Genomic DNA, 27724 nt, shown 5'->3' on the forward strand with positions numbered 1-27724 from the left:
TGAGTGAGTGAATGATAATATTGACGAGTCCATATTATATATAAACCAAAAAGATATTTGAAATCTTTGGTTTCTTATTGCAGTAATTATTCCATGCACCTATATCTTTAGTGTTCCCTTGATCCCAACAATCTAATCAGGGGTCCCCTTCTTCCCTGAAAATAATTCGACAATATCCCTTGTTCCCTACTAAACATACCGGTGACTAGGTCCTTGGCTGACTTTCAAATCAGATGAAACTGAATCACCTGTAAATTTCCAAATCCTCTGCAACCTAATGCACGAAATGCTGTGAATTACTGCGAAAACACCTTGTTGGCAAGGCGGCACTTATTTATGTAAAGCCTTTTGATTTGCAAATTAGACCGTGCGTTCAAGAAACATTTTATGAATACGCAACTGTAGCAAAAACGTTTTTGACGCAAATAGTTTTGCTGTTCCAGATAACAGTAAAAATCCGCGTTTGAAAACCTCAAATTTAAGAACCTGTTAGGCTAAAATTTCTCTGTTAAGCATCCTTCACATAAGAACCATTTTAGGCTAAAATCTCAGTACAGGTTCTTATTTTCAAAATATAGAGTTTTTTAAAATATAATACAGCTCATCACACGCGATAAAAGGATAACAAAAATTACCCAGAGCACTGGCAGTGTTATAAGACCACAATACTATACTATGAATGATTTAATATAAAGGCCACACCCATGAGTACAAGTTAAAAATAAATGAAGAACCTGATTAAGGACCTAGGTAGCCTAATTTCGCAGTAAACATATAAGAACCTATGGAGGCTAACTTGAAAAAACCTACGCGCGTTTTTACCGTACTCCTTTCAAACCAATGATGAGTTGTTCAGACAAGCCTTATTGACAGTGATAAAACACGAATTAGCAACAAATGAACAGGGATGCTCATGCAGTTTACCGCTTTCCAAAAAGGTCCACAAGACTAAGCACCATCTTGGGTTTCTGACATGGTTAGGGTTGCTAATACAGTGACAGATATTTTAATTTTATAGTGGTTTTTAACTAAAAGAAGAGTACAAGTATGATAAACACTCCTGCAAAAATATTTTGTCGTAATTCATAGCAAACCATGCATGACGTTTTTTATAGGATACGACCGTAATAGAGTGTATCGTTTGTTACAGGGCACGACTTTTATTTAAGGGTATTTCTTCATTACTACTTCCGTGTGGCACTTTAAAGTCGAGTGTTTTCCTCAGGGAAGCCACAAATCCCTTCCAAGATTTCTCTGACGTGTTGGATGTCCTGTCTGTCATCCTCCTCTTCCCTGCACAATTGCAATATTTTTGTCACCTGGAAGTAAAGTAAAGATAATCATTTACATGATTTCGAGTGCAATAGGGAAATTTACATTCCGAGTGATATTTGCAAATTTTCTTAAAATTGCAAGAGCCTTTAGACGAATGCAATTTGAATGAATTGTCAAATATGACTCGTAGGGTATCCTTAATCCGTAATCCTAACGCCGTTCTACCAATTTATTATATGACTTAGAAAACAAAAACTTGTGCGCACTATTTTACACTTCAGAGGAAATTAAAAGTCAATGATAAATAGGCTTGACCTCAGCCAGTCACAATGAAGTAATTTTTCCAGTCATATACAGCGGAACCTCGTTTAAGACGACCACCATGAGTGGTCGTACGTTCCACTGTAATAAAAAAAGGAAAGAAAACGATAATATTCAAAATACGAAATTTTTGTTTGTTTGTTTGTTTTTAGTTGTTGTTTTTCTCTGGTATATTTACTTGGGTTTGTTGGTTCGTTCCTTCAGTTTTGTAGTAGCCAGCAACCGTTTCCATCAAGTTGAGGAATTGTCGTAGATCTTCCCGGAGCAACAAGCATGAGTTGTCATTGCTTCTGAGTATAAAGGCTCGCCCAAAACTTCCAAGTACTCCCTTCATAGGTTGAACCTAAAATGAAAAGATTATATTGATTAAATACCTATATCTGTCCTTTACGTGCCTCATGGCATAAATACCCATACCATGGTTAAAAGAAGATGAGTTAAGTATGAGTAACCGAATTTTTAGAACGTCGTTCTGATGAGAAGGTGTGATACAGGGTAATGGAAAATTCAGGATTTTGGAATTATACTTCATGTACTCACGTCGCAATTTAGATTATGATAGCAAAACCTCCTCGACGAGGACGCTTTGAAGACCGATTAAAGTCCACCATTTTTATCACCATGTTGAAGGCTAAACATGACGTCACTATACACAAAATCAACTCAAACCAGTACAGGAGATCTGCCTCATATCTTCGTTTCTTAAAATCATCTACGATACATGTGTCAAGCAGTTTTCCCAACCGATCTGTCGAATGAGTTGATTTCCCTAAGGATTTGGTTCAAAACAACAATGTGAGACACACACACGTTTTCGCGGTCAACGTTTTAGTTGTCGACTTGCTGGTGACGTATTTCCGTTTAGTTGCTCTTCAGTCTAAGCAGCATCTTTGTACTGAACCTTCTCGGGGCTTCAGTCAAAATGGATTGCTTCAAAGTTAGCCATAATTCACCCTTAATACAGTTATCAATGCCAACCATTTGGCCAGACTTTCGCCAATTGCGCATGAATTAACATAACATTGAAAAGTGCGCGTGGAAAGTGACGTCACAACATGGCAGCTGGCATTTCTTTCCGGAACTCAATCTCGTTCCCAGGCTCTCTCTCCTCTACCTCCCTTGTCGTTAGGAGAAATACCCAGGTTGCGGCTGGTCGCGTGACCACCCAGAATCTGGGTGGTAAAAAGATCTGCCGGGCGGGAGGGGTTTCAGGGTATTTTGATTGTTGCTGTGACAAACTTTGTGGGTTTCAAATCCTCGAACAGTAGGGTTCGAACTCGAATTTCGCCGATGAAGAATGATATATTATTTCTGCCGTCTCCAAACAAGTATAGAGGACTTTATGCGGTATTGTGGATGTTAAAAAGTATTTCTGTCACCCGGCCGATAGGCCGAGTATTCTGACTTCAATTTGAATTACAGCAATGCAAAATGATATACAGTTTTGTTGACATATAAGCCCGCACTTATAACCTATTTCATCTGCATCATGTTTATGTAAGTTTATATTAAAACAGATGTTTAAATGTGGCTAAATATCATTTAGGCAAAGTTAGACTCGAACTAATGCAGCCAACGGTTTTTCCCTCAATGATACGTGACCTGCGGGGCGGTCCTCATGGGATTTTCAGGGCACTTGTGTTTCACTGCACTACATGTGCAGCTCAGTTAGCTGGTCTTTGCGGATTAATTATTTGCACAGCTCAAGCTAGCGAATTTTTCCTGATTCTTGCCTGGATTATTGTTCTCTGTGTTGCTATTCGAAAGTTTACGAATTCGAAATGAACACCGGAAACACTCGTAACAGCTAAGCGGCGGCCTTCGATGCCTAGTCTCTCTTTCCTGATTCCGAGGGCAATCCTCCGTGATCTGACACAACATAAGATTTTAGCATGGCTCCCACTATTTTTGCTAATTTTCCGCCTGTCTACACGCCTAACGCTGTGCTGCAGGATCAGCCGTCCCCTGCTTTTCTGACCACCGTCGTTAACGCAGTGAGGCAAGCACTGTCAGCCAAGCAAACTTCAAGTCTTTCCGCTTCTAATTCACTCGCGAGGATGTCCGTGGCATTCATTTCGGGAGGCGTTCCCGCTCAGCCAACTAGCCTTAGCCAGCTTGATTCCCAAACTTTGTCCTTAGCTTCCTCTGGCGTTGGATTTTCGCCCTCTCTACCGGTTGAAGCGAGCTCTCCAGCTTAAGGTAGGTCAAATTTTGTTGTACATACATTTGTTTCATTGTTCTCTCCTCCGATTCCTTCGCTCTTACCATCGTCTTCCTCTAGTACTTTCACTACAGCTGTCCCACTTAGCCCTGAGGGCGCTACATCTTTGGCTCAGATGGCTGTCTTACATCAGCCTTTCGTGGTTGGCCCTGATTTTTCTCTAGTAACGGCACAACTAGTCAGCCAGATCGTTGCTGCAAAGTTCATCGAATTCAACGATTTGCTTTCCTTGAACATTGTCCTAGTATAGCATGAGCCTTAGTTAGTTTTTGGGCGCCTGGTGGTAACGTCCACGCAAAAAAAGCACAAGCGGCGCATCAAAGATATATCCGCTTGGTTGGAAGCTTTCTCCGTTTACTGCCTCCTCCTCTCGTCTTATTTCTTTCATCGCTGGAAAGATCTGTTGCATTAATAACTACTTATCCTCCGAACACATCGCCAGTTCTCCGGCTGGGTTTGGTTGGCCTACGATTGAGCCTTTCGGAAGAGAGATCACCCCAATCGTCTTAAAAGAGAATTTAATCTGGACCTTCTCTGGTGGCACCAGTTCTTGTCTGATTGGCACAGCGTAAGCTTCTGGCTGTTCCTAGGACTGCTGCCGGTGGCCGATGTTAAATGTAATCTGATGTGGCGGACTCAATTGGGTATGGAGCGTATCTGAAGGGCTAACGGTTTGCTGGCTTCTGGGCTCCTTCCCAAAAGCAGCACTCTATTGCCTACAAGGAGCTCTTCCCTGTAGTTCTGGCAGCTCATATCTGAGGACACCAGCTTCCGCTCAGACCGTGATGCTGTAGTCCACATCCTAAACACCAGGACATCAAAACGCCCCGTTTAATGCGGTTGCTGCACAGTCTGTTATTATCAGCCACTCGTCATAGCTTCTCCTTTTCCACTCAACATGTTCCAGATGTTAACAATCAAATAGCTGATGCCTTATCTCGTTTTCTTAGCAGAGGTTTTGGCGTTGGTGCCGGATGCCCAGCCACTTCCCACCCCCATACCCCCCGAACTCCTAGCAGAATTAACGTCTCCGCCTTAGAGCGGTGCTATTCCTTTTTAAACCAAGGCCTCTCTCCGTCTAAGCGGCGATAGTATGCCTAGGTCCAAGCACAATTTATTTCCGTCTGCCGTCAGCCTGGTAAGCTACATACCTCAGGTTCTCCTTACCCAACTGACGAGTGGATCTCCTTTCTGGCCAGGAAAATTCAGCATACTTGTCCGGGGTTAGAGCGTTTCACATTGAACAGGGGTTTCAAGACCCCTTTTCAATTGTCTTCGCATGTAGCCGGTTAATTGTCCGTGGTTTTAGGCGTTGTCAGGCTTCTTCAACCCGTCTACCTATCACCGATGACCTGATGCCGGTGATTTGGCGATGTTTGGATCTTCGTCTCCCGGATCACCTCATGTTCTGGGCTGCCTTTTAACTTGGATACTTTGCCTTTCTGCGCGCCTCAGAGTTCACAGTGCCCAATATAGCTAATTTTTCTCCATAATTTCATCTGGGTGTTCAGGACATCGCAGTGGGGCTTACAGCAATATCTGCCCATGTGTCTCTTCAGGTGTGTGCTGTTGCTATTCACTATAGTTATAAGACTGACGGCTCCTGGGGTTATTTTAGGGGTTAGCGCTTCTCCTTGACCGGAAACCCCTTCAGCCATATCGCGTCCACATCAGGGCTGCCACCACCACCACTCGCAATGGAGTACCAGATCATCTTATACAATCTATGGGCCACTTGTCCAGCACCACCTATCAGCTCCACTTCAGGGTTCCCTCCGAGTTATTAGCGCTGCTCCGCTCAAAGCTGGCATAAAAAAAGGACTTGTTCTGGTCACCTGCTGTGCCTCTTAGCGCTTACATCCTGCTGCGCCTTAGTAATAGACTTGCAGCAACATCTGGACATCGGCCTCATGCGATGTGTGCTGTCCATTTTCGCTATAGCTATTAGATTGTCGGTGGTTGGGGTTATTCTGGGGATCGGAGGTACCAGGTCTTCTTGTTCTCGCGTCCCTCCCTTCTCCAAGCATTTGGAGAAAAGTTTCCATTAGGTGGTTCCCGCTTCCAGGGTTGCCGTGGATGCCTCCCTTCAGCGTATGGCATTTGGCACACCGCTAACCTTTTAGACACCAGTTTCCAAGCTAATCTATTTGTGATGAGTAGCTAAATATCATTTAGGCAAAGTTAGACTCGAACCTGTGCAGCTAGCGGTTTTTCCCTCCACAGCACGTGACCTGTGGGGCAGCCCTCAGGGGATTTGTAGGACACTTGTGTTTCAGTGCATTGGCTAGTGAATCTTTGCAGACTCTTGCTCCCTCTCCTCCCTCCCTCTTAGCACACTGGTTTCTCGGTAAGTAATCGGTCTTTCAGTGTGACGGTGCCAGTTAGCGGCCGTTTCTTGGAGTGGTTCCCGCTTCAAGGGTTGCCATGGATACCTCCCTTCAGCATATGGCATTTGGCACGCCGCTAACCTTTTAGGCACCAGTTCCCAAGCTCATCGATCTATTTGTGATGAACTTAAACACGGTTCTTTGGCAGTCAAGAATTATATTTTGCAAAATGGTAAATAAAACATCGTTTTATATAGCGAATAATGTGTCATGAGTTTAATTCAGGCAACATGAAACAGCAAAACAGTCTTACTTCTCAGTAAATCCACCGGCTGGAGTTAAAATCAGAGTGATACTTAAATACGCTGGACAAATACAAATATGTTTCGTTTGACCTGTGTGACGCTCAGAATAGGACTAGAGAATTTCAAAGGTGTATTTGCCCGTGTTTGGTTTGATATAGCGATGACCAGCGATCGCCTTTCCTTCGCTTCAGTTGAGATCGACAAAAATTATTCGTTGACTTGACTCTGGTGAAAATCTTTGTATCCAGGTGGTCACGTGGCTGGCCGCAACCAGGTCTTTCTCCCAACGACAGAGAAGTAGAGGAGAGAGAGCCTGGGAATGAGGTTGTTTGGAACAAATCGAAAGAAAAGACTCTCAAAATAGCAGTAGTAGTGTAGTTCAATACAGGTTTTCACCATTTTGATAGTGAAAATTGTGGGCTTTTCTAGCATTATTTCTACAGATTGTAGTTGTCTAATTTTCAGTGGTTCTATATAATATGATTTACAGTCCTCTGCTGTCCTTTAATGGTAATACCGATGGTTGTCTCAGCTCATCTTTCATAATTTTTTTCGCTGCTATTAACACTGGCTATACTGTTTTTATTATTATTATTATTACTACATGTAGCGCAGTGGAATCCCGATTTTTCGAACCACATTGCGGAGCGGAAATTGGTTTGAAACAAACGGGAAGTTGGAAATACTATTTGTAAATTTGTCTTAACCTTTTTGCCGAGGAAGCAAAAGGGTTGCATTGAACAGTGGGTGAGCTTCGAAAAATCGAGGATTCGAAAAATCAGGAAACCACTATAGCCTTGGACTGTGATGAGTATTCTGACTTACTTCTTCACTGAAAGAAATGAGTACGTTGGATGGCGTGATGTCATTATGGCAGATCCCTATCTTGTGGAGGTGTTCTATAGCTCTACTAACATCCAACATTACGCTCAGAAGTCGCAAAATGCCTGGAGCACATGTCCCGACGTTTTCTCTAAGATAATCATCCATTGTTTTGCTTGACACAAAGGCAAAGCAGATCAATCTGAAATCAAATAATCTTCAGTGTTAGCTGCCTCATTTCCATCCATTTAACGACGTCCGTTTTTTTATGCGTGTCTGTTGATCGTGAGTCCACAGCAGCTTTGACAATGCGAAAACGAAATTCATGATCGATAACAGGGTAGACGCATTTAAGGTGGCTCAAAACAGTTTCCAGCAGTTAGATTTTGGTTTGTCATTATAACCCCTCGCTATCACTTATCATGGTATCAAAAAACTGCCCAATCAATGGTGAACACGTTATCATTTTTTCGTTATAATTAAAAACGGCATGCGCATGGCGAAATTCCTTTATATTATCAAATTTTATTAAGCAGATAAGATGCAACTTTGAGCAAAGATTCTAAAAAATCTGTACATTGAGTTAATGCTTATCAAAATTTGATAATATATAAAAAATCACCGTGCTGTTTTTGAATCTTAAGCCCCTAAAGCTGCCATTAAGGGTGTTTTTAGCAGTTCATACTGTTGCTATGGTAACCTATTGTATCACAATAATGATAATAACGTGTTCATCAATGATTGGGCAGTTTTTTGATACCATGATTGTAGCATCAGGTGATAAAGAGCGGTTGTAACGACCCATCAAAATCTAAGTGCTGAAAGCTGGTTTAAGCCACTTTAAAACTGACTTCGATTTGTTTGTTACAGCATACAATAACAAAAGGCCAAAACAGTCAAGGGCTGGCTCTCGCTATACGTGAAAGTGCGTACAGACCTGAATTTCTTTTAGGGAAAACGTTCCAAAAACTCACGGCGTCATTAAACCCAAAAACAAAATCTGTAACTAATATTTATTCCATTCGCAAATTCTTGAAACCCACTGAAGTGGAAATACTTTGAACAAGACACCATCATCGGAATCTACGTCAAACTTTGACGGTCCTCACTTGTTCGCTAATTCCAGTCTGAATTCATGCACTTTCAGTTCTTTCAAAAGCGATGAATGCACAACAGTGTCATAGGAAGTGGTAACATACACGCTTAACCGTTTACTCTTTCTTTTCGTTTTTTCTTTTAAGTATTCTTCTTCAAAGAATCGAGTCCAGTCTAGATGCAAAGCTAAATCATTATAAACAGCTTGGCGAAATTTTCAAGATCAGGGCGCGATGGCGATAAGCCATTGAGCATGCAAGAAATTGGATGGTTGGATGGCCATACTGAAAAAAACAATACTAGGTTTTTATTGATATAGAAATAGCACAGTGTCTCACACGTACTTGGTTCTGAAAAGAAACGAACTATTCTCACTCCATTAGTCACGAACCCCTTCTCCCCTCGGGAGGGGAGAAATTTATCAGAAAAAGTACACGAAGTTAAAGTGCGAATAATTTTGATATTAATATTCGAACAAGGTTCCGAGAATCACATTGAAGTTGAGTCATGAGTCAACAGTTTCGTTTGTTTTAGTCCCCTAAGCCTCGATACGTACCATGAAATTGTAAAATATTGAAGTTGGTCTATTTCTATTCAGGGCCATTGATAACGAACAATATCTTTGCAATTTAAACAATTTAATCGAAACATTACTTCAATGATATTTAACATTAGGTACAACTGGAGTACTTACAAGCCGTTATTTTTTAAAGATGGTATCCTGATAGTTTGGAAATCGGCTATATTTAAAGCACAAGCTAAAATAGAGAAGAGGGCATCTGTTAAATTGTTTATTACGTCGACGTTTACCGTTTGCAATTATGGGCTTTGGATTAGGAGATATTCGAGTTTGAAAATATATATTTTTACACAACTTGTTCGTCTCAGGATTTAATCTTATCTTCGATTCGATAATTTTTTCTTTGCTGTTCTTAGCAACAGCTCTCAGACAATCAAGACTAAGGGAATGAAGGGCCAGATGATGATGAGTGACGTTTCAGGCTGATATTTTCCTGGTGAGCGTGGTAGATTTCACATCATTTGCTGCCTGTAGAGTTTTCGCTGTCTCGGGAGGATGGCTAAGCTGAAACGTTTATTTTGCTGCGGAAATTTCAAGGTTCACTACCTCCCATGATGTTCACACCGACGAAAGAGAAGACTTCCTTTGCAATTATTTCCCTAGAAATTATTAGAAATTTTCGTAACGTTTAACTCACCTTCAGAATGCCAGCGGTATGTCAGCAGGTTGTCATGCTCACCGTTTTTAGAAATCTCTCTTAGCACTTCAATTTCCTTGTTCCATTCTCTCTCTTTAGATTTTGAGAAATATTTTAACAGGCACATTTCTAGTCTTTCGTTTTCAACCCAGGAGGTCAAATACCCCTATAAAGAACATTTATGCATTACTTTTACGGCCCTCGACTTAGTGTGGGTTCTAAGCATGGCGGCTCAAACGTATAGGAAATACGTTCGTTTCACAATATACCACTTGATAGCGCATGGTTTCTGTATATTTTTAATTGAAATCATTTTGATCCGGAACGGGATATAAATTGTCCTGAATTGAAAAGGAGGCTTTTGTTTTTGAGCCAAAGTCAGCACAGCACTTGAACAATTTTGTTCTGAAATTTTACATTATGGAAAAGCAAACACAGTTATTTAAGCAATCTTAAAAACTCTATCAACAGAAATGATAAGCCAACACACCTAACTTGATGTTGACTAAATCTACTGACACCGCTACAAGAGCACCCGAAAGGAACATTATCTCGAGCATGATTTCATCGATGGAAACCTAAACTGCAATGGTCTAGTTTTATTAAAAATTACTGTTGTACTGAAGCCATGAAAGCATCGTTATAAACGGCTACACATGCACAAGGTTATGTAGTCAAACTGAAAAAGTCTAGCAGACTTTTTTAAATTCTGTCTTCTTGCTCTAAAAGTAAATTATTATTTACTCTCCCTTCAGCGATTCGCTTAAAATCTTCATCTTGGTACCCCAGAATCATGTCGTGTGCGAGAGAAGGTACTTGGTCTCATAATTTTAGGAATGACTGTTTTGACCAAACATGCAGCAAAATCGCCGTGATAGTGTTCCTTCAAATTTTGTAAATGGCTAAGTTTGCGAGTCGTGTTTTGTAAAATAGCAAAAATATGGTTCTACAAATAAATATGCCAACTCAGATTTATATCTTAGAAGACACAAGCTTGCCCCCAGCAAATAAACGTCCCTAAAATTTCCCAACTCTTACGAAACTCATAAATTTGGCTATTTGTCGACAGAGTCCTTATTTATGGCCATCGTCGTTGTATCGCCGTTAGTAGTAGGGAGTTTAACTATTTTTTTAAATTTCTATTTCGAATTTAACGCTATGTTGCATATTCATTCTCGGGATAATTTTGACAGTAAGAAACAAACTAAATGACTTTAGTTTATCGCGACATTCGTAGGTAAAATATAAATCAATTTTTTTAATCGACGTTGTCCTTAAACTCCCTAGTCTAGTGAATGGAACCAGTCTTGCTACTCCTATTAGACCATCAGAGTTAGCGCTAAACATTTTTGTCATGTTATGCTAACAATTAAATCACTCTCTTACATTGGATGGTTGTCCGATACCTCGCCTTTAATTACACAAAACAATGCTCGTGAACTCTTGACAAAGCCTTTGAAAACGTTAGGTGTATACTTACGGTCACTTGAGCAGAGTTACTACTGTGGAATATGTCACAAATTTCAATAATCTTTAAATTGGTAGTAGCTGTAGGCGGTTTTTCGTCAGGCAAACGGGTAGCCACAGATGACAAGGTCATATCAAGGTGTGAGTCACTTTGCTGTAATCTGCCTCTTGCTCCTGTGAAAAGTAGAATCAAACTTCTGCTTTATTATGCTGCTATATTATTCCCATTTTCTCAATTTTGTTCTGGATACATCAGCTTGCAATACATCTAAAGACAATTGTATTTGTGATCAACAGGAGTTGTAAAGCTCGATATTTGACTTCGAGGAAGTTGAGTCCCAGAAGCTTGGACACATCAACAGAGAGTTTCTGCGCAGTGTTGTTCGTTGTATACATTGATCTGCTGACCGATAATGGAAAAAGCTTTAAAAAGCAGAAGAAAAGCTCGGCCCCTCGTCTTGACGTTTACTGACTTCTTGTCTTACGCAAGAAAATAGAATACAACATAGAACCTGTTTATATGTGTTATGATGATTGCTGCGTCTTGCTTTGGATGAGTATTATGCTACTACTAAACCAAGGTCTGACGGGACCTTCCTTTTCTATAGGGTGGGCTCATTAAGTCTTGTGTCATGCAAAGACAGACTGCGTTTTCTGATTTGCAGGTGAAGATCTAAAAATTGAGTAATTACAACAGTAAATACTAATCAAAAGAGATTACTAAAACGCATGATAACTTCTTATTTCGTCTGTCTAAAAATCTGTCTACAACATGACCTTCTACCACTAGTCCTCAATGTTTTGGTCAGCAGCAAGGATTTTATGCTGTTCGAGGCTGCTCTTGGTTGATTCTGGATCGTTTCTGGACTGAAACGTGTAGCAAGCAGTCTTATGTGCAATTTCAGCTTACCTGCAGAACGGGACATATTATTGGAAATAAACATCCTCATAGTTCCTCTTAAAGTTCTTAGCTTTTTCCTGGTTGTTGTTGTGGAAAATGTGTAAAGGAGAGGATTGATGGATGAATTCACAGGCAGGACAAACACTGCTATCCACACATACACAAGCTTCTTTGGATCATACAAATTTCCCGTTAAAGACAAAACTCCGATGATGATAACGGGCATCCAACAGAAAAAGTCTGTAAGAATTATGAACATCATTTTTGTCGCCATAGCAGTTTCACGGTTAACGCTGGTTGACCTCACTGCTCCACCTACTCGCTTTGCAGTAACAAACATCGCAATATATGCAACAAGCATAAAAATAAAGGCCACGAGGTTAAAGGCGATGAAGAACGAGACGGAATATTCCCATCCTGCTGGTCTGTCAGATGACAACTGTAGAGGAAGGCACACAGCTGAGCGACCATAAAAGCCAAATCCTGTGTTGTCATCGATAAAATATCCAATCCCCACGAGTGGCACTGTAGATACAACGATTCCTAGGAGCCACACTATCGCACACAATATATATACACGTCTAAGGGAAAGCCTCTTGAATCGGAATGGAAATACAATACACACGAGTCTGTCAGCTGTAATGATTGTTAACATTGCCACAGAAACCTCACTTGAAATCATTGACAGGACACCGGCAAATTGACACAGTTGGCCAGTCCTCCAAGTGAGATCATGTTTGAAATACTCTCCTTGCCACTGAGTGTCCTTGATGGCAATTATTAACAAATATAATCCCATTAGGAAGTCTGACACTGCTAAATTTGTTAATAGGAACGAGTGAACTCGATTGTCTTCCCTCACGAAGCACCTCCATGCGACAACAATTAAATTCCCGGCAAATGCCATGATACCAAGAATCCATATGAATATTTGGAGAGTTCTATTTTTCATGAGATCGTCACAGCTTGAGAAACCATCAGTCGGTGCTTTACAGTTTAATTGAGGAATGGCTTTTACTGCGTAGCAGCATTGAGTGAAATGATCCATCGTGCTGAAAGAAAAATCTTATGTTATCCCACTCGCGGTCGGTGTCGATGACACATTTTCACACAGTATGTAATGCCAAGAATCCATATGAATATGAATACGACGTGAGGTATATTTTGCTCACAAAAAGAGCTATTAGGATTAAGCTAGTAGCTAGAGAGATGCATAGTTAGTCAAAGACAACAGCATTCGGACTGTCATTACATTGGGTTTACGGATTACTAGCAAAATAAATGTCTTAAAAAGGTATCGCAGTTTAGTTTTTGCGCAGGAAATGAGAGATGTTCTGAGCATGTTTCCTGTACATTCTCGACTTTACTACTTCTGGGTGAGTCGAAATCCTAACTAAGTTGAAAACGATAGAAGAAATCGAGGAACTAGGCTAAAATAGCTCTTGTTCTCATTCTGCACCTTAACCTCGATCTTTTAAATTATGTTGTATTTGATGAGGCTTCCAAAACTAAGTGGAGCTAAGCCCCGAGACGTGCCCCCGAAACAATATCAAAGGAGATTCAGTTGCAGTTTACCGCATTACTGAGATTAAGCTTTAGTTACATTTTTACAAACTCTGGCTTTGTAGCGAAACGAAAAAAAAAAACTGAATGCTTCCGAGGACGTTTTGTTAGTTCATGGATTAGGCAATGTTACTTACAGTCTTCTTAACTTGTCCAATGCATGGAAGGTTTCAGGAGAGAAGTCCATTATCTTGTTATTGTCTAAATACCTAAATGGCATGATTATTGAAATATTATGTTAAATTTATGTTATTACCAAGCTAGATGTTTTGTATTATGTACTGTTATATGTAATGTATTAGTAGAAAGTCGCTGTGGTTTGTTTGATTGGCAGCCCAATCGCTGCCGATTTTAAAACTCATCTCCGTATTGCCTTGTTCATTTGTAAAAGCGTGCGGTCCAGTTTCTACAAGTACTGCAAACATAAAATATGGGAGTGACATACATAACAGGTGTAACTACCCTGAGGAGACACGATGTGTACCAATCGATGTTAACATGCAGTTTGATATAAATAGACTACAATTATAACATTTTACTCACAGAACTTCTAAAGATGTTAACCCCTCGAAAGTGTACTTTGATATTCTTTTTATCATGTTGTTGTTCAGTAACCTTAAGAGACAATTGAAATCAAGGTCAATGCATTGCATGCACAATACAGTACAACACCTTTATTAATGTGTCAATCTGCTAGCTGGCTACAGGGAGCCTCCTAACTGGGGACACCTAAGACTTAATGCATACTCATACATATTGAAAACTGAGAGAGGAGGATGTAGAGAGTTAATCCCCACATAATTTCAAAGGTTCATTGTAGTCTGTATCAAGTTCTTTTTAGATCTCTCCCAGCTTCAAAATCTCTGGAGCGTCTGGGAGCGACCAACTCTTCGGCCTTACACGCATTTTCATTCTCCGCGAAAACATTTACTTCACGCGCGTGGTAACAATATCCGTGGGAGGGATGAATTCCTTATCTAAAAATAAACTACATTGAATACCTTGGGAATAAGGTCTACTTGGTACATTACTTTTCTTACCCTCCATCCTTTCTTGTTGGGATTTATTGGGTTTTTTATTTATTTATTGGACTTGAGGGATTTTAGTTTCAGATATCGAGCGTGGCTAGTCATTTCCTCGAATCAGGTATATACAAGGATTTAGATGCCATGGAAGCCATAAGAGCGCTTTTGCAATTAAATTCTTTATTTTGCATGACAAAATTTGTTCACAGGATCTAAGCAGAGACTCAGTGGACAAAAGTATGAAACAATGAGGAATATCCTTTATTCCTTCTGAAATTTTCCCTGTTTTTATACTTTCCAACGGTTTCCAGAGAAGCAATACACGAAGCTACTTACAGAACTTTCAGTTTCCAAAGATCCTTGAACAATTTATCCGGAATAACTTCTATGAAATTGTCTTGTAGATATCTGTTGAAGAAACAATGTTGACTTTCTTAGTGAACGAAGGAAGAAATTCCGCGATTTAGTTAGCCTGTGCCTGGTCGATTATATTTAACATTATTGTATGGCTAGTTCCGTGAACAAGCAAGATTAACCAAACCCTTCACTGTGGCGGATTGGTTACCGGAACGTGTAAGATGGCGCTATTTTTGTCGCTCGGGATTACGCGTTGTATCCCGGAAGAAAAATTCATTTTTATTTTATTTTTCTTTATCCGGTATAATAAATCCTTTATTGACCGGCCGTGTTCGGTCAAGATGGCTGAATATTGGCTTCTTTTCTGAGTATTCAAGGACCTCGACTCCGTTTCGGTTATAAACAAGGACGAGGCCAATATACAACCATCTTGACCTCACGCTCAGTCAATAAACCAAATGTATTTCCCAAGAATGTCAAATTAGTCACGAGTTTCGTTTTAAAGCAATACTCACATTGATTTGAAATCATCAAACTTATTCAGTATCCACATCATTAAAGGTGTGTTTAAATCAGCTTCATGCCTTGTAGGTGGAAATCTCGGCACGCGAATTTAAGTTTTATATGGAGATCTCTTAACGTCTTAACAGAAGCTTGGCATTCGCCATCTATGGGGGCTTCACTGTACATGTTCTTGTCTGCAAAACAGCTTTCGTAGACGTTATTGTTCCTCTAAGGCCCAGTTCAGACGTCGTGCTTCTGTCGTGCCGAACTAAATTGCAATTAGGTTTGACTGTAGCACGGCAGGAAAACAACCCTGGTTCAGACGTCGTGCCAGAGTCGAACCAAATTCAGGATATACTAATGACTCGTGACAATTCTCCTCCTAACTCCCCATGGGAACGCAATCTCGCCAAAATACATTAATATAATTTATGAATTTTGTTTAGCGCGGCAGAATCACGACGTTTGAATCACTGCCGTGCCAGAGTCGTGTAGCACGGCAGAGCTTGTCGAACTTAATTGCTTGCCGAACTTAATTCAAAAGTCTGATTCAGACGCCATGCTCCTGCCGTGCTTTTGTCAAACTTAATTCCTGAATTTAGTTCGGCACGGCAAAAGCACGACGTCTGAACTGGGCCTAAAAGTCACTATATTGTTGTTGTACAAAAAGTTGAATTTTTTTAAAACATCTTCAAAGACTTAAGGTGTCTCCATACAGTATTTTATGGACCATACCGAGCATTTTCAATCAGCTTTTCAACAGTCTTCCCTTAATCGGATTGATATGAAAATTACACTGATAATTAGAAATGGCTTGAAGTCTGCTATAATATATTTTTAAAGGCGATCGATATTTCTATGGAAACGATAAACAAAAAATTTCAAACTCCTGGCGGTATAAAACAGAATTTTGCGCGAACCAGATGTGATATGAAAAAGCTAATACCAATGCCTTAAGCTATAATGCTAGAATATAATATACAAGAATAAAAAACATTCTGTATGTTCGATCTCGAGTAAATCGCAAAATTATAAAACATGTCATTTTTCAATCATGACAGTAAATGAACCGACATTTGAACAGCGATTTGATGAAATTACTTCAAATAATACTAACAAATGCGTTGGAGATGCGTTTTGGAGTCATGAAAGTTATGTTGGTTTTCATTTCAGCGATTTCGAGGACAAGATTTGTTCTTACGGTCACTCCCAGCTACTTTACAGATTTGCCACGAAAAATAAATAAATAAATAAATAAATAAATGAATGAATTAAAAAAATAACTAAATAAAGGAAAAATATGTATTAAACTACGTCTATAAACCTATTTACATTTAATTGTAAAGCTATCACAGAGTAAGAACTATTTACAGGACAAGAAAGCAATTCATGGTTAATACGTTGTCTAAAGTATTGACTCATTTGTTAATAGTTTTCTAAAAGTTTTAAATCCCATGACGCGCTAAGGACATCAGGTAAGCTCATCCAAAGCTTGGGCGCCTGATATCAAACTTCGATTCATTTTTAATTACTGGTGTAATTTTCATATCGATTAAGGGAAGACTGTTCAGTAAAAAGCTGATTGAAAATGCTTGATATGGTACAGAAAAAACCGAGACACCTTAATTTGATTTAAATCAGTCGGTTGGTCAGTAAGCTGTTCATTATCGCAACATCGTCGTAAAAAAAAGTAACTCCGTAGACAGATCTTGAGTAAATTTCTCACGATTATATTTCCAAACCTTCAATACAATACTGCTCACTTCCCTTTTCATCGGCAGATATCTTTGGGATACATACTAGTAAATGATGCAATGGCTGAATATCGATTAATATACAAATAAATGGGTTAAGTGTTTGAAGCGATTTTCAATGATCATCGGTCTAAACATTGCTGTCAACGTCATCGCCTTCGTAATTATACTACTTTATTCTATTTCACAGTATTTTGTATGGTTTCAAGACTCTTTTGTGTCATTACCCTGCTTCCGTGAATGCTGTGAGGTTCGTGGGGCCCCGTACAAAACATATGTGGTACCTTTTGTGAAGTAATTGTCCATTGTGATCCTTGTTTAGAAACGCTTTTCTCTTTTGGACATCATTAAATGTCCTTTTCGAACACAAATATGTTTTTGAATCATTACCCTGTCATTACAGTTCAACTGGTTTAACTAGTCTGCCAGTCGAGTGATTTGCGAGAATACTCACAGATACGTTAAATTACTTCTTTGGCTGAACATTCCTTCCTCTAGGAGTTTTATTTCATTGGACCGTAAGCTCCTGTTGATTAAAAAAAGATAACGGTAAGAAACGTATAAGCCTTTTCCTCCAGGGGGTAAAAAACCTTTACCTCCAGGTGCCACTAAGGCATGGAAAAGATTGAACTAAACGCAAAGAAATCGTTTTCCATTTCTTTTAGAAACACAGAACAAACACTAGCTGTTGACGTAGTGATGGTGCCATCAAAGGAAGTTTACATTTTGATAATCAAATGAAACCACTGTTTTTCCTCTCTTTTCCATAGTGATTTCTGAGAGAAATAGAAAACAATTTCCTCGGGTTTCTATCGACTTATAATCGAGTTATACCAAAAACTTGTGGAAGTTTGAGAGAATTCGAAAAAGGTTTCAAACTCTAGCCTGTTTCTTTATTTCGCAGCATTTCTCATTGTTCCAAACGTCCACTCTATTAGTTCTATTTAACATTTAGATCATGAACTTTAGATTTCTATCGCGTTTATTATAATAAGTCGCCGTGACTGTTTCTTACATATGATCTATTTGAGGATAGACGTATAGATGACATCATTGAGTGGGGGCAAGGGGGATCTTGTCACGAAGTCACGATAGTAAATTTTCGATTTCACGAATCACGAAACAAAAAAATTCACTTTTCACGATTCTCGAACACGTGCACGAAACTGTAATCAAAATTTGTACAAAAAAGTGCATTCTTTAACTTTACCAATAATTTACAGCTGTTGGAAAGGTGATATTTGAAATCTTAATTTGTTGGTTTTACTTTAAGAGACCTCTTAAGAGAAATATCGGACTTGGACAGCTCTTCCACTGTGAGTTGTTACGGCTCTTAAGAAGGTCAGAGTATCGTCGTCGTTGTCACTTTCCACGGCATCGTCAGGCCCACTGTCTGTGTCATACTGCACATCATCTCCTGGGACTTCGGGGGCTTCAGACACTTCAGGATGAGCGAAGGTGACTTCTTGCTCTTGCTCTTCTTGTTCGTCGACGATTGGTGGAACAGCTGGCTGATACTTGTACAATCGAATTTGTAGTCGAGTCAGTCAGGATTGGAACTTCGGGGTCCCATTGATCTTGCGTGTTGATGGAGAACGCTTTTGGTTGATTTATGCCATCCTTCACCAGTCTACAGATCCTGACATCCAAGCTTTCACCGAGGCCACGTTTTATGCACTCTTCTTTGATTCCGCAAAAAACTAGTCACATGTCTTAAGAAGACACTTAATATTTTGTGCGAATCTCTTATGCCAATTCTGACACGCTCCTTGGATCCAGCAAATTTGGAAGTACCTGATTCTGGCTCAGCATAGTAAAATATAACTGATTCAACAACCGCGAGGACTTTGTCGGATTCAGCAGCCATGATCTTTACCGGTCTGAGTTACACCGAGTCCGCACATGTCGTTCATCAATGGCTCATCAGTCCAAAATCCTATTGAGACGGGTTCATTGGCTAATACGGTGATCAGGAAATCAACGGGTTTATTTAAACCTTTCAACATGTTTCGTTTGTCGCTACTGTCAGTCGGCTTGACTCAAGCGTTAAATTCACTAAGGTCACGGAAAAAATCTGATCACAATGCAGTGAAATTCAGCTACGAACTCAACTTTAGACATTCACGATTTATTTCTTATCTATTCACGATACACAGCCAAGGACTTTAGCATTTCACGCCTCACGGAATACACTTCAATCACGATTCACGGAACAGTTTTTTATCAAATCACGATTCACAGAGCACAAAAAACCGGATCACGGCGTCATGAAAATACCCTTGCCCCTCCCCCCTCATCATCAACATCTTGTTTTTGGTTCTTTCGTCTGTTCAGTAATAGATCACAGATGACGTGGAATGAATGTGGTAAGAATATCAGACACACACTCGGCTACCGCCTCAAGCGCCACTTTGTTGTTCTTACCACATTTTGACGTCATCTGTGATCTGTTACGGAACAGATGGACGGCAACATGGAATAATAGCTATTGCTACCTAGTCGTTCAAAACTTTTTCTACATTCTCCTCACAGACACTTCGAAAACGCAAAGAAACGGCTGCCATTTTCTCAAAAACAGCCATTTTGTTGTCTATTCAAGCCCAGCTGTAGACAGAACTGCGTCCTCCACAAACCATGGAAAGCATTGAAAACGCTTAAAACTTTCTTTTAAACTCAAGAGTAAACGGAATCGACGTAAACTTTTGGCCATGGAAATTAAAAAAGATCAAGCATTTATAACGTGACTAAATTCTGGTCCTGTTTTTCTTACAAATTTCTATGGATATGTTGAATTCAAAGATGTTGTTATTGATATCTCAGCAAGTGAAAGCCGAAAATAGATATAAAGCTTTATGTTTTCACCAGTGTTCTGAGTTGTCTGTGTTATTTTATAAACTAGTATATCTCATCGCTAGAAGGGTTGCCTGCCATGATTATAATTACTAATAAATTACCATACTCACAGTACATTAAGGCTGGGTACATGGCTAAACGCTCCCTTTGGAATCACTGTTAACAGGTTCTCTCCAAGGTATCTGAGTTTCAAACAGACTTGTTTGAACCAATAATTTAATATACATGTATTTTATTCCCAGAAAAATTAAAATAGCGATATACATACGTCACGTTGTCTCTCCTTGCCCTTTTTATACCATGCCAATACGTATGCTATATGTCAAGAGATTATCAAGGTAACTCACCGTGATGATCTCTTGGTGTGTGTATAATATAAGTATACGTATATGTACCAATGATTTACGTAAACGTATAGATATTTGAGTCAGCGGTAAAACAGCTGGACTCTACTGAAACATTGCGACCGAGATCGCACTTGACTTTGAATTTTAAATAGGCATGTTGATTTTCAAGGTTAGGGGTTAAATGACGCTTTTTATTCCGCCTTCACAACCACAAATCGAACTAACTGATCCTAGGAAAAATAATTTATTGCAAATCTACTTCTAAGGTACCTGGAAGAGAAGATTATGTTTTTCCACATTTTAAATTCGTATTCAGCGAAAAAGTATTCAATTGCAGCTTAAAACAATAATAATAGTCTTGATTATCGTTTGTTAAAATAGCTGTGTTCTTTGTACCATTTAACCCGTCCTAACCGCTCCACATTCTCTGTTTCTACTTACTTTAATGTTCCATCACACCGTGGTTGCTCTTACCGTTTTTTCATCTCGCATTATTGTCACCAGTCATGTTACGGAATTGTTACGTGATTGTTACACTATTTTTTTTAACTTACTATAACTTTCTTGAATATATTAGACCATTTCTGTGAATTGGCAAAACGTTTACAAACTGATTGATTTCCGCTAATTCCTTGTTTTAATGATTTGCTTAATTTATCTTTTCCACTCATTTGGGATCTCGTAATTTGTAGGGTTCAGTGTAAATTTTTTTCATTGTATTAAAACTTACAAATATCCTAGAAACAAAGTTGTATGATGGTAGTAATCAATAATTTACTTACAGGTCTTCCAGACTTTCTAGCCCAGAAAAGACATTTGGAGTCACTTTCCTTATAAAGTTTCCAGTTAATTTTCTGAAGGATTGTGAGAACGAACATTAGCATAACAAAAAATTAATGAGTTTTATTCACCCCCGACACCCAGTATACTTCTTGCTTAGTTTTGACAAAAACAAAGCAAAATTTTTGGAGACGACAGTGCAGCACTCATTTGGCTTTCTCGTGGCACCAACCAACATGTTGGAATGAAATGTTGCGGGCGTTTGGATGAGGAAAGCATATTGATCATTGACCATTGATCAGGGCGTTTGGCTCAGGAAAGCACATTTTAAACTGTATCATTAGAAAACTGATGGTCTGTTGTCGACTTATTACTATTGAACATCTTTACAAACAACATGAACAAGTAAAACGCGAAACCTTAGAATACTAATCGGCTTACATGGTTCTTAACGTTTTCCGATCTTGAAATGAAGAATCCGCCAAAACCAGAATTACATTCTTGCTGAGGTCACTGTCATAATAGGAACAAATAATTGTAAGTAACTCTCAAGAAATATCTAACAGGTAAATATTAAAAGTCTCGGTGGCGGATCCAGACCTTGAGCTGGGGGTGGGAGGAGTGTCTATATCGTATAACGCGTTTTTATGGTTTTGGTATGTTTAATGAACATAGAAATTAGTCTCCAATTGTTTTTCAGATTTCGTAGCCTTTCCCCGCTAAAATCGAGCCACGGCCTTCCAAATTGAGCGAGTGTCTTATGGAACAGCATGGCGGTGAAATCACTTTGAGAATGACAAATCTTGAAGAGAAATAATTTTTCTCCGGAAGCTTCGTGTAAATTTCGTATCTTGGAAGCATTATGCAAACCAGGACAGCAAGGACAACAAGAATGAGTGTGGAGTAAAACAATAACTCTGGACGTTAATCGTAGTAAAATCATGCATGTTTATACAATTTTCAGCCGTCTTCTGCAAATTGAGAACATCATGAAATAACCAATTTCTAAGAAATTTTCATGTTCTTCCCGAAGTGACGTCAGTACATTCCAATCTCCAAGTGCTCAGTCAACGTGCATGGACGTGCGTGGCTCAAGCCGGAACGTTAAAGATCGTTTTCAGGGGTAGAAATCGTCGGAATTCGAATCGTAAAAAGTCGGAGACTAATATCTATGTTTTATAGAGATACTAAAACCGGAAAAATCTTACAGGAAATATAGACACTTATTAGTCTTGAGGAGTTTTGCAAGTTAGTCGGGAATTAACTATCAAGTGGATGATAGCGTTAATGATGCTGTGGAAAAATTCTAAAAATCACGAAGTAGCACAGGCACGTTGTTATTATACTTGGCATTATTTAAAAGTTGTCAACCTTGCAAAATAAGTTTCTAGCTTTCTGATTAATTCACCGAATCCCGGTTGTTAGTCAGTATATCTGATTTATTGGCAAGCGTCGGCGAGAAGAAAAAAAATGTCGACGAAATGGCTGAAACAGCAGATTCCGTTTCACCCCGAAAATACAATAAATAAATAGAGGATATTACATGGCTGCGCGGAGATATAAAATTTATCTTCGAGTGCGGAGCGACGTTTGTGGCGATTTTCGAAGATTTTCGACCTCTTTCCGAAGATTTCCGAAGATTTTCCAAAGTTTGTCCGACGGCCAGACGAACGTTTCCAATCATTTTCCGAAGATTACCGAAGATAACCACCAACAAAGGGACAAAAACAAAATGTTATCCAAAATGATGTCTTCACATGTGACGATATCATATCTTCACATGCGAAGACATCATATCATTTTTATCCATTTGTTACCACTCGGTATACCACTAACTTTTATATAATAAGTAAAGAATACTCATGTGTTAAATTTGTTCTTTAAAACTGTCTGGAATAGAATGATTTAAATAGCATGTGTTGTTTAAGTTTACTTAGTTGATTGTTTAGATCATATTCATGATAAATTGCCTAAATTAAGGAACAATATGAGTGATATAGTTTACAAAAAAAAAGAAATAAAAGTTTGAATTCATACAATAATGTTCAATTGGTTTCAAACAGCACAAAAAAGAAAAAGAAAAAGAAAAGAATAGAAAACGGGGGCAGCTTTAGTGAGAACTATTACTAGCACGCTTAAATGAACTTGATCGATTCTGAACAGTTTTAGTATTGATGATAATGATGCCAGACGTTGAGCTTTATACAAGTCAGTAATCCTTGTTCATTGGGCTTGTACGAGGCACATAGTTTTCAAGAACTCTATTATCTCGGATCTTCCCGTAACCTTTTATCATTTGTTACAATTTTCCAGAGTCTAAAAGGATTTAGAAGAGATTATCAAGGGCTATCTCCGGAGAAAATCGTGTGTCCTGACATGTTTCATTTAGCTCAAAAAGTGAACAATAGTTCGACACAGACGTCGCCTTTTATACCATCTCGTCGCTTAGATCAAACTGAATGTCCACATAACACCGTCGATTTATAAGTTAAGACAAATTTATTAAAACTATTCCATTTGCTCTTGTTGTATGTATACGAGATGATTAGAAAAAGTATCGGCACTAAGCGCCTCGTTTTAGTGTTATTTTTACCTCTTATTGATCCGTATTCAACACAGACCCATGGTACAGGTGTAATAGTACTACTGGTTTAAAACTACCAACGTACTGCAGTTTTAAAGTATAGAGCTAACGTGAAAGCGTATTAACTAATAACTTACATGTACTCCACGAGTGGTAACATCGAGAAAGCTTTCTCCTGGACCTGGTTTATTCTGTTGTTCGCAAAAAGTCTAGTAGAAAAAATACAACCGTTGAAATCTTATTACACAACTTCGAGGCGTTCAGCTAGTTGGCCGTTTTTCGTGCTGTGCCCCAACTAACTGAACGCCTGGAAGAGGCTACACAACTGGTTACATGTTACTGAGCACGTGTTATTACACGACAGCAAGCAAAGTGCTTAGAGTGTGGTGTTTACACTGCATTCTTGCATTCTTTACAACAGCATTATAACAGAAAGCGTTGAATAATTAGCAGAAGTATCACTTACAACGCTGTAGTGTAGGCAGGCATACTCTTTGGAAGAGTTCGTAGGTCAAGACCTTCAATCGCAAATTTTTCGGGAATGTTACTGATCTTGTAGCATGAACAACCTGATGGGCAATCTGCAGTAAATTCATAAACGAAGCAACGAGTCTAAAACTGACTCATGTGGAAAAAATAAAAGTAAGGCAACTGTGGATTAACAATGAACATTGGTTATTCTGCAATTGTGAATGAATTAAACAACTCGAACACATGTTCTTTACGACGTCAGTGAAATGCTAGACATTCTGAGTTCACTCAAATTCTCAATTCCCTTAGGAACTAAATAAGCCACCGTGACAAAGATCTGAGGTACCTCTTTTGCTTGCACATATATTGTCTTCAGTTTGTTCTGTGGACAAACAAAAAGAAAGCAAGGTTTCAGGTTTGCGGTTTCAAATTTTTGTGTTTTTTTAACCGGCAAAGATGAAAACTTTTCCCAAGTGAGACCCATACCAAACATTACTTTGTCCTTGGAACTACAATAACAATTACGTTCAACAAGAATAATTGTGATCTATTCATTTCTTTGCCTTATATGCTTGATCCCGCTTTGCGTGTCGGGATGCATGCAGCCTGAACAAAACTCTGTTATTATGTGTAATGGATACAAGATAAACGATATCAAGTTATCATTTATAATTACTGCTCGCCTGTTCTCATACCGAATAACGCCTTGTGTTGTCGTGACTCTCACTTGTGCAAGTAGCTAGTTTGCTATTTGTCTGTATTTTCCCCGCCTCCCCCTCCCATTATCAATAAAGAGCTGGAATACAGGGTTGGGTGCACACCTGCCACTTAGCTTGGTACATACCAGGCCGGGTGGGACCCTGACTCCGCCTCAGGCTTATATCTATCCGGGTGTGGCATGCGCCACACTCGTTGGCTCATCCCTTATTTCCAGATTTTGCACGCGCCACTTTTCTTGGCTCATCCATCACTTGCGGGGTGTGTTGCTATCACCCCTATTATCATGTACCTATTTACAGGGTGTGTTGCTGCCACCCTTAGATTTGCCCGGGAGCACCCAACAACCTTAGCCCCATTTACTGCCAAATGGTTGTCAACTTTATTGTGTACTTATGTAAGCGTCCGAAGTTGTTAACACATGATTAATGTGACTACATCGTTGTCTAAAAGCTCCGTTTTCAAAATGTTTTCCGTCCACAAGAAAAGCCGGCGTTTTGAAATTCCTCCGGTTTGAAGAGCGTTTTCGAAAAGCTCCGTTTTCGTTACGGATTAGTATGGACAGTGGGCCAAACGGTAGAAATAAAGCTGCGTTTTCAAATTTTCTGGTGTAGTGTGGACGCTGCCTATAAGGAAACTACAACGGTAACGGGAACGTCGCTAAACAAAAGGTTTAACCAGCAGTAGAACGGCTATGCAAAAGTTTTAAAAAACCTTGGTACATTTCTTTGCCGTCTGCAAAACAACTGACGTGATATGACCAAATTGTTTTATTAGCAAATCTGCATTGTCAGTCTGGAGAACGTGAACCATGACGGTTATTTTTCTTTTAAAGTTCTAGTTCAAATTTAACGTTGTGTTTTGACAGTGAGAAAAACAATAGGGTGATTCGCAGCTAAAATATAGATTCGTTTTTCAATTGACGTTGTCCTCGGGGTCACCGTAGTGATTACCTAAACTCCCTGATAAACAGTGATCAAGGGATTTCCAAACCTGTACCACATGTTGTATATATTGCATGTAACGTTTAAATTACTTCGTTGTAGTATCAGAACAAGTGACGTGCGTTTTTGATGTTTTTGGCTAATCAAGCAAAGTCGCAATTTTGTTTCCATGTTATTTTCGCAAAAAAGTGCCTCCTCAGTGAAATGAAAACAACATACATCCACTACTTCACCCGATTCAGGGATGTTTTATTGTCAGAAGTTGAGCACCTCACTGAAACAGCCAAAAACAGTCACAGACACACTGACGCATCAAAAATTATCTGTTCCTATGAAATCACGAACATGGTTCCTTTTGTATCATGTTGACAATGAATTTAAACCTAATGAAAAATAGCTGATACGAGTAAGGATGAACTTACCTCTAAAGGAATAGTGAAGTTTAAAGCCATTTCCTTGAATGTCTGTGTCTGACCTAAAAGTAATCATTACTGTATTGCTCCGTGACTCGATAAGAGCAGGAATTTCTTCCCCGCAAAATTTCCCCAACCTTTGTTCTTGGAAATTGTTGCCATCAATTATTTCCAGGTAATCTGTGGCACAGCGAGGATCGTGTTCCAGTTGAAGGTCAATTACCTCAAGGCGTACCACATGTCTATCCGGTGCCGTTATTAACCAGGTGCAATGCGACTTAGGAGCATAGAATCCAGGATATTGTGGTGATAAGATGAAACCAGATGATTCTACAAGTGTTTTGCTGCATGCTAGATAAATAACATACAATTGACAATCGGTATACAAGCAAGGTATAAGGGCCTCAAACAAAGTGACAATACTGAAAAGCTTACTAGGTCGACCGTTACCTAGATTATCCACGAAGTCAGGTTGACCTTCACAATAACCATCAATCCAAGAAAGACCTCCAATAGCTATGTAGCCAGGTAGTCCGCCCACCTCTCCTTTGATTATAAGCTATGAAACAATATGAAATATTAAGTACATAAACGGGGATTCAGTCCTTTTCGTGCATTTTAGAGCAGGTTAACCAGGTGCAGATAATTTGCTATTCATTTATTTCCAAACAAAAATGCTACTTTATAAAGCAATTGGTGTACCATATGTCCTTAACAACATCAGACGATTGTCTTCTGCTACCGATGTAATATGCAATGAATTTAAGCATATTCTAGAACCTGGAAGGCAAAACAACAGTTTTACAGTGTCCCGCTCTTACTTTGTGCCGTGCAACAGAAGTCAGAGAAACTTGTCCGTAACGCCAAAATGGAACGTTGTTGTTGAAATCTTTCCAAATTTGTCTCGGACCCATTTCCAGTTCTTGAAATATCTTCAATGTCTTAGCACCTGGTCCAAACATTAAAAATCTGAACTGGAGACATTTTCCAAATCCCTTTGTAGATCTGTTGTACCACGGACTCACCAAAACAGCTTTTTCTTCAGGACCACTGCTTATTATTGCCATAATATCTATAAAAAAAGAAGGTTAATTTTAATATTCTTGTGATATCCCAGAACTATCCTCCAAAAACGGGTAGATGCTACATGGAATCCAGAAAACCTTAACATATTTAACGGTGCGACATTACATCACCAATAGATTTCCAGAGGATTCTAAAACTTAGCACGTATATTCCTCCTCCATTGATTTTATGCTGGTTATTGCATTATTTCTTCACAAGACACTTAATCTCACTTTATACAAGTTATTTAACTATGAGAGCCTACATTTGAAAAAGTGTCTGTATTTTCAGACACCCTTAGTTAGATCTGTCTTATGCGGGAGATGATTTACCTGAATCACCTTTTCAGGCGTTGCGCCTGAAATGTAAATTGAAGTAATTACAACAGAACGCAAG

At 39.2% G+C, this 27724-nt stretch overlaps 1 protein-coding gene across 3 annotated transcripts in view; it reads right to left on the reverse strand.

Annotated features, from left to right (window-relative positions):
• Nucleotides 1–1078: 1078 nt before the first annotated feature.
• Nucleotides 1079–27724, reverse strand: part of LOC145497881 (uncharacterized) — a 104627-nt gene continuing 77981 nt past the window's right edge. For all 3 annotated transcript variants that reach the window (XM_081477742.1, XM_081477743.1, XM_081477744.1), the window contains exons 38-57: nucleotides 27085–27335; nucleotides 26714–26822; nucleotides 26273–26614; nucleotides 24536–24571; nucleotides 24185–24299; nucleotides 23856–23927; nucleotides 21576–21647; nucleotides 21137–21208; nucleotides 20118–20189; nucleotides 17609–17680; nucleotides 14876–14947; nucleotides 14058–14129; nucleotides 13652–13723; nucleotides 11961–13003; nucleotides 11064–11224; nucleotides 9584–9749; nucleotides 9061–9124; nucleotides 7275–7473; nucleotides 1775–1939; nucleotides 1079–1319 (exon numbers count right to left, since the gene is read on the reverse strand). In XM_081477742.1, coding sequence (XP_081333868.1) covers nucleotides 1203–1319; nucleotides 1775–1939; nucleotides 7275–7473; nucleotides 9061–9124; nucleotides 9584–9749; nucleotides 11064–11224; nucleotides 11961–13003; nucleotides 13652–13723; nucleotides 14058–14129; nucleotides 14876–14947; nucleotides 17609–17680; nucleotides 20118–20189; nucleotides 21137–21208; nucleotides 21576–21647; nucleotides 23856–23927; nucleotides 24185–24299; nucleotides 24536–24571; nucleotides 26273–26614; nucleotides 26714–26822; nucleotides 27085–27335 — 3344 coding nt within the window. In that variant the 3' untranslated portion in view covers nucleotides 1079–1202. The remainder of the gene's footprint in view (nucleotides 1320–1774; nucleotides 1940–7274; nucleotides 7474–9060; nucleotides 9125–9583; nucleotides 9750–11063; nucleotides 11225–11960; nucleotides 13004–13651; nucleotides 13724–14057; nucleotides 14130–14875; nucleotides 14948–17608; nucleotides 17681–20117; nucleotides 20190–21136; nucleotides 21209–21575; nucleotides 21648–23855; nucleotides 23928–24184; nucleotides 24300–24535; nucleotides 24572–26272; nucleotides 26615–26713; nucleotides 26823–27084; nucleotides 27336–27724) is intronic.

Source organism: Orbicella franksi, chromosome 9 (assembly GCF_964199315.1).
Source record: "Orbicella franksi chromosome 9, jaOrbFran1.1, whole genome shotgun sequence".
Classification (NCBI taxonomy): Eukaryota; Metazoa; Cnidaria; class Anthozoa; order Scleractinia; family Merulinidae; genus Orbicella; species Orbicella franksi.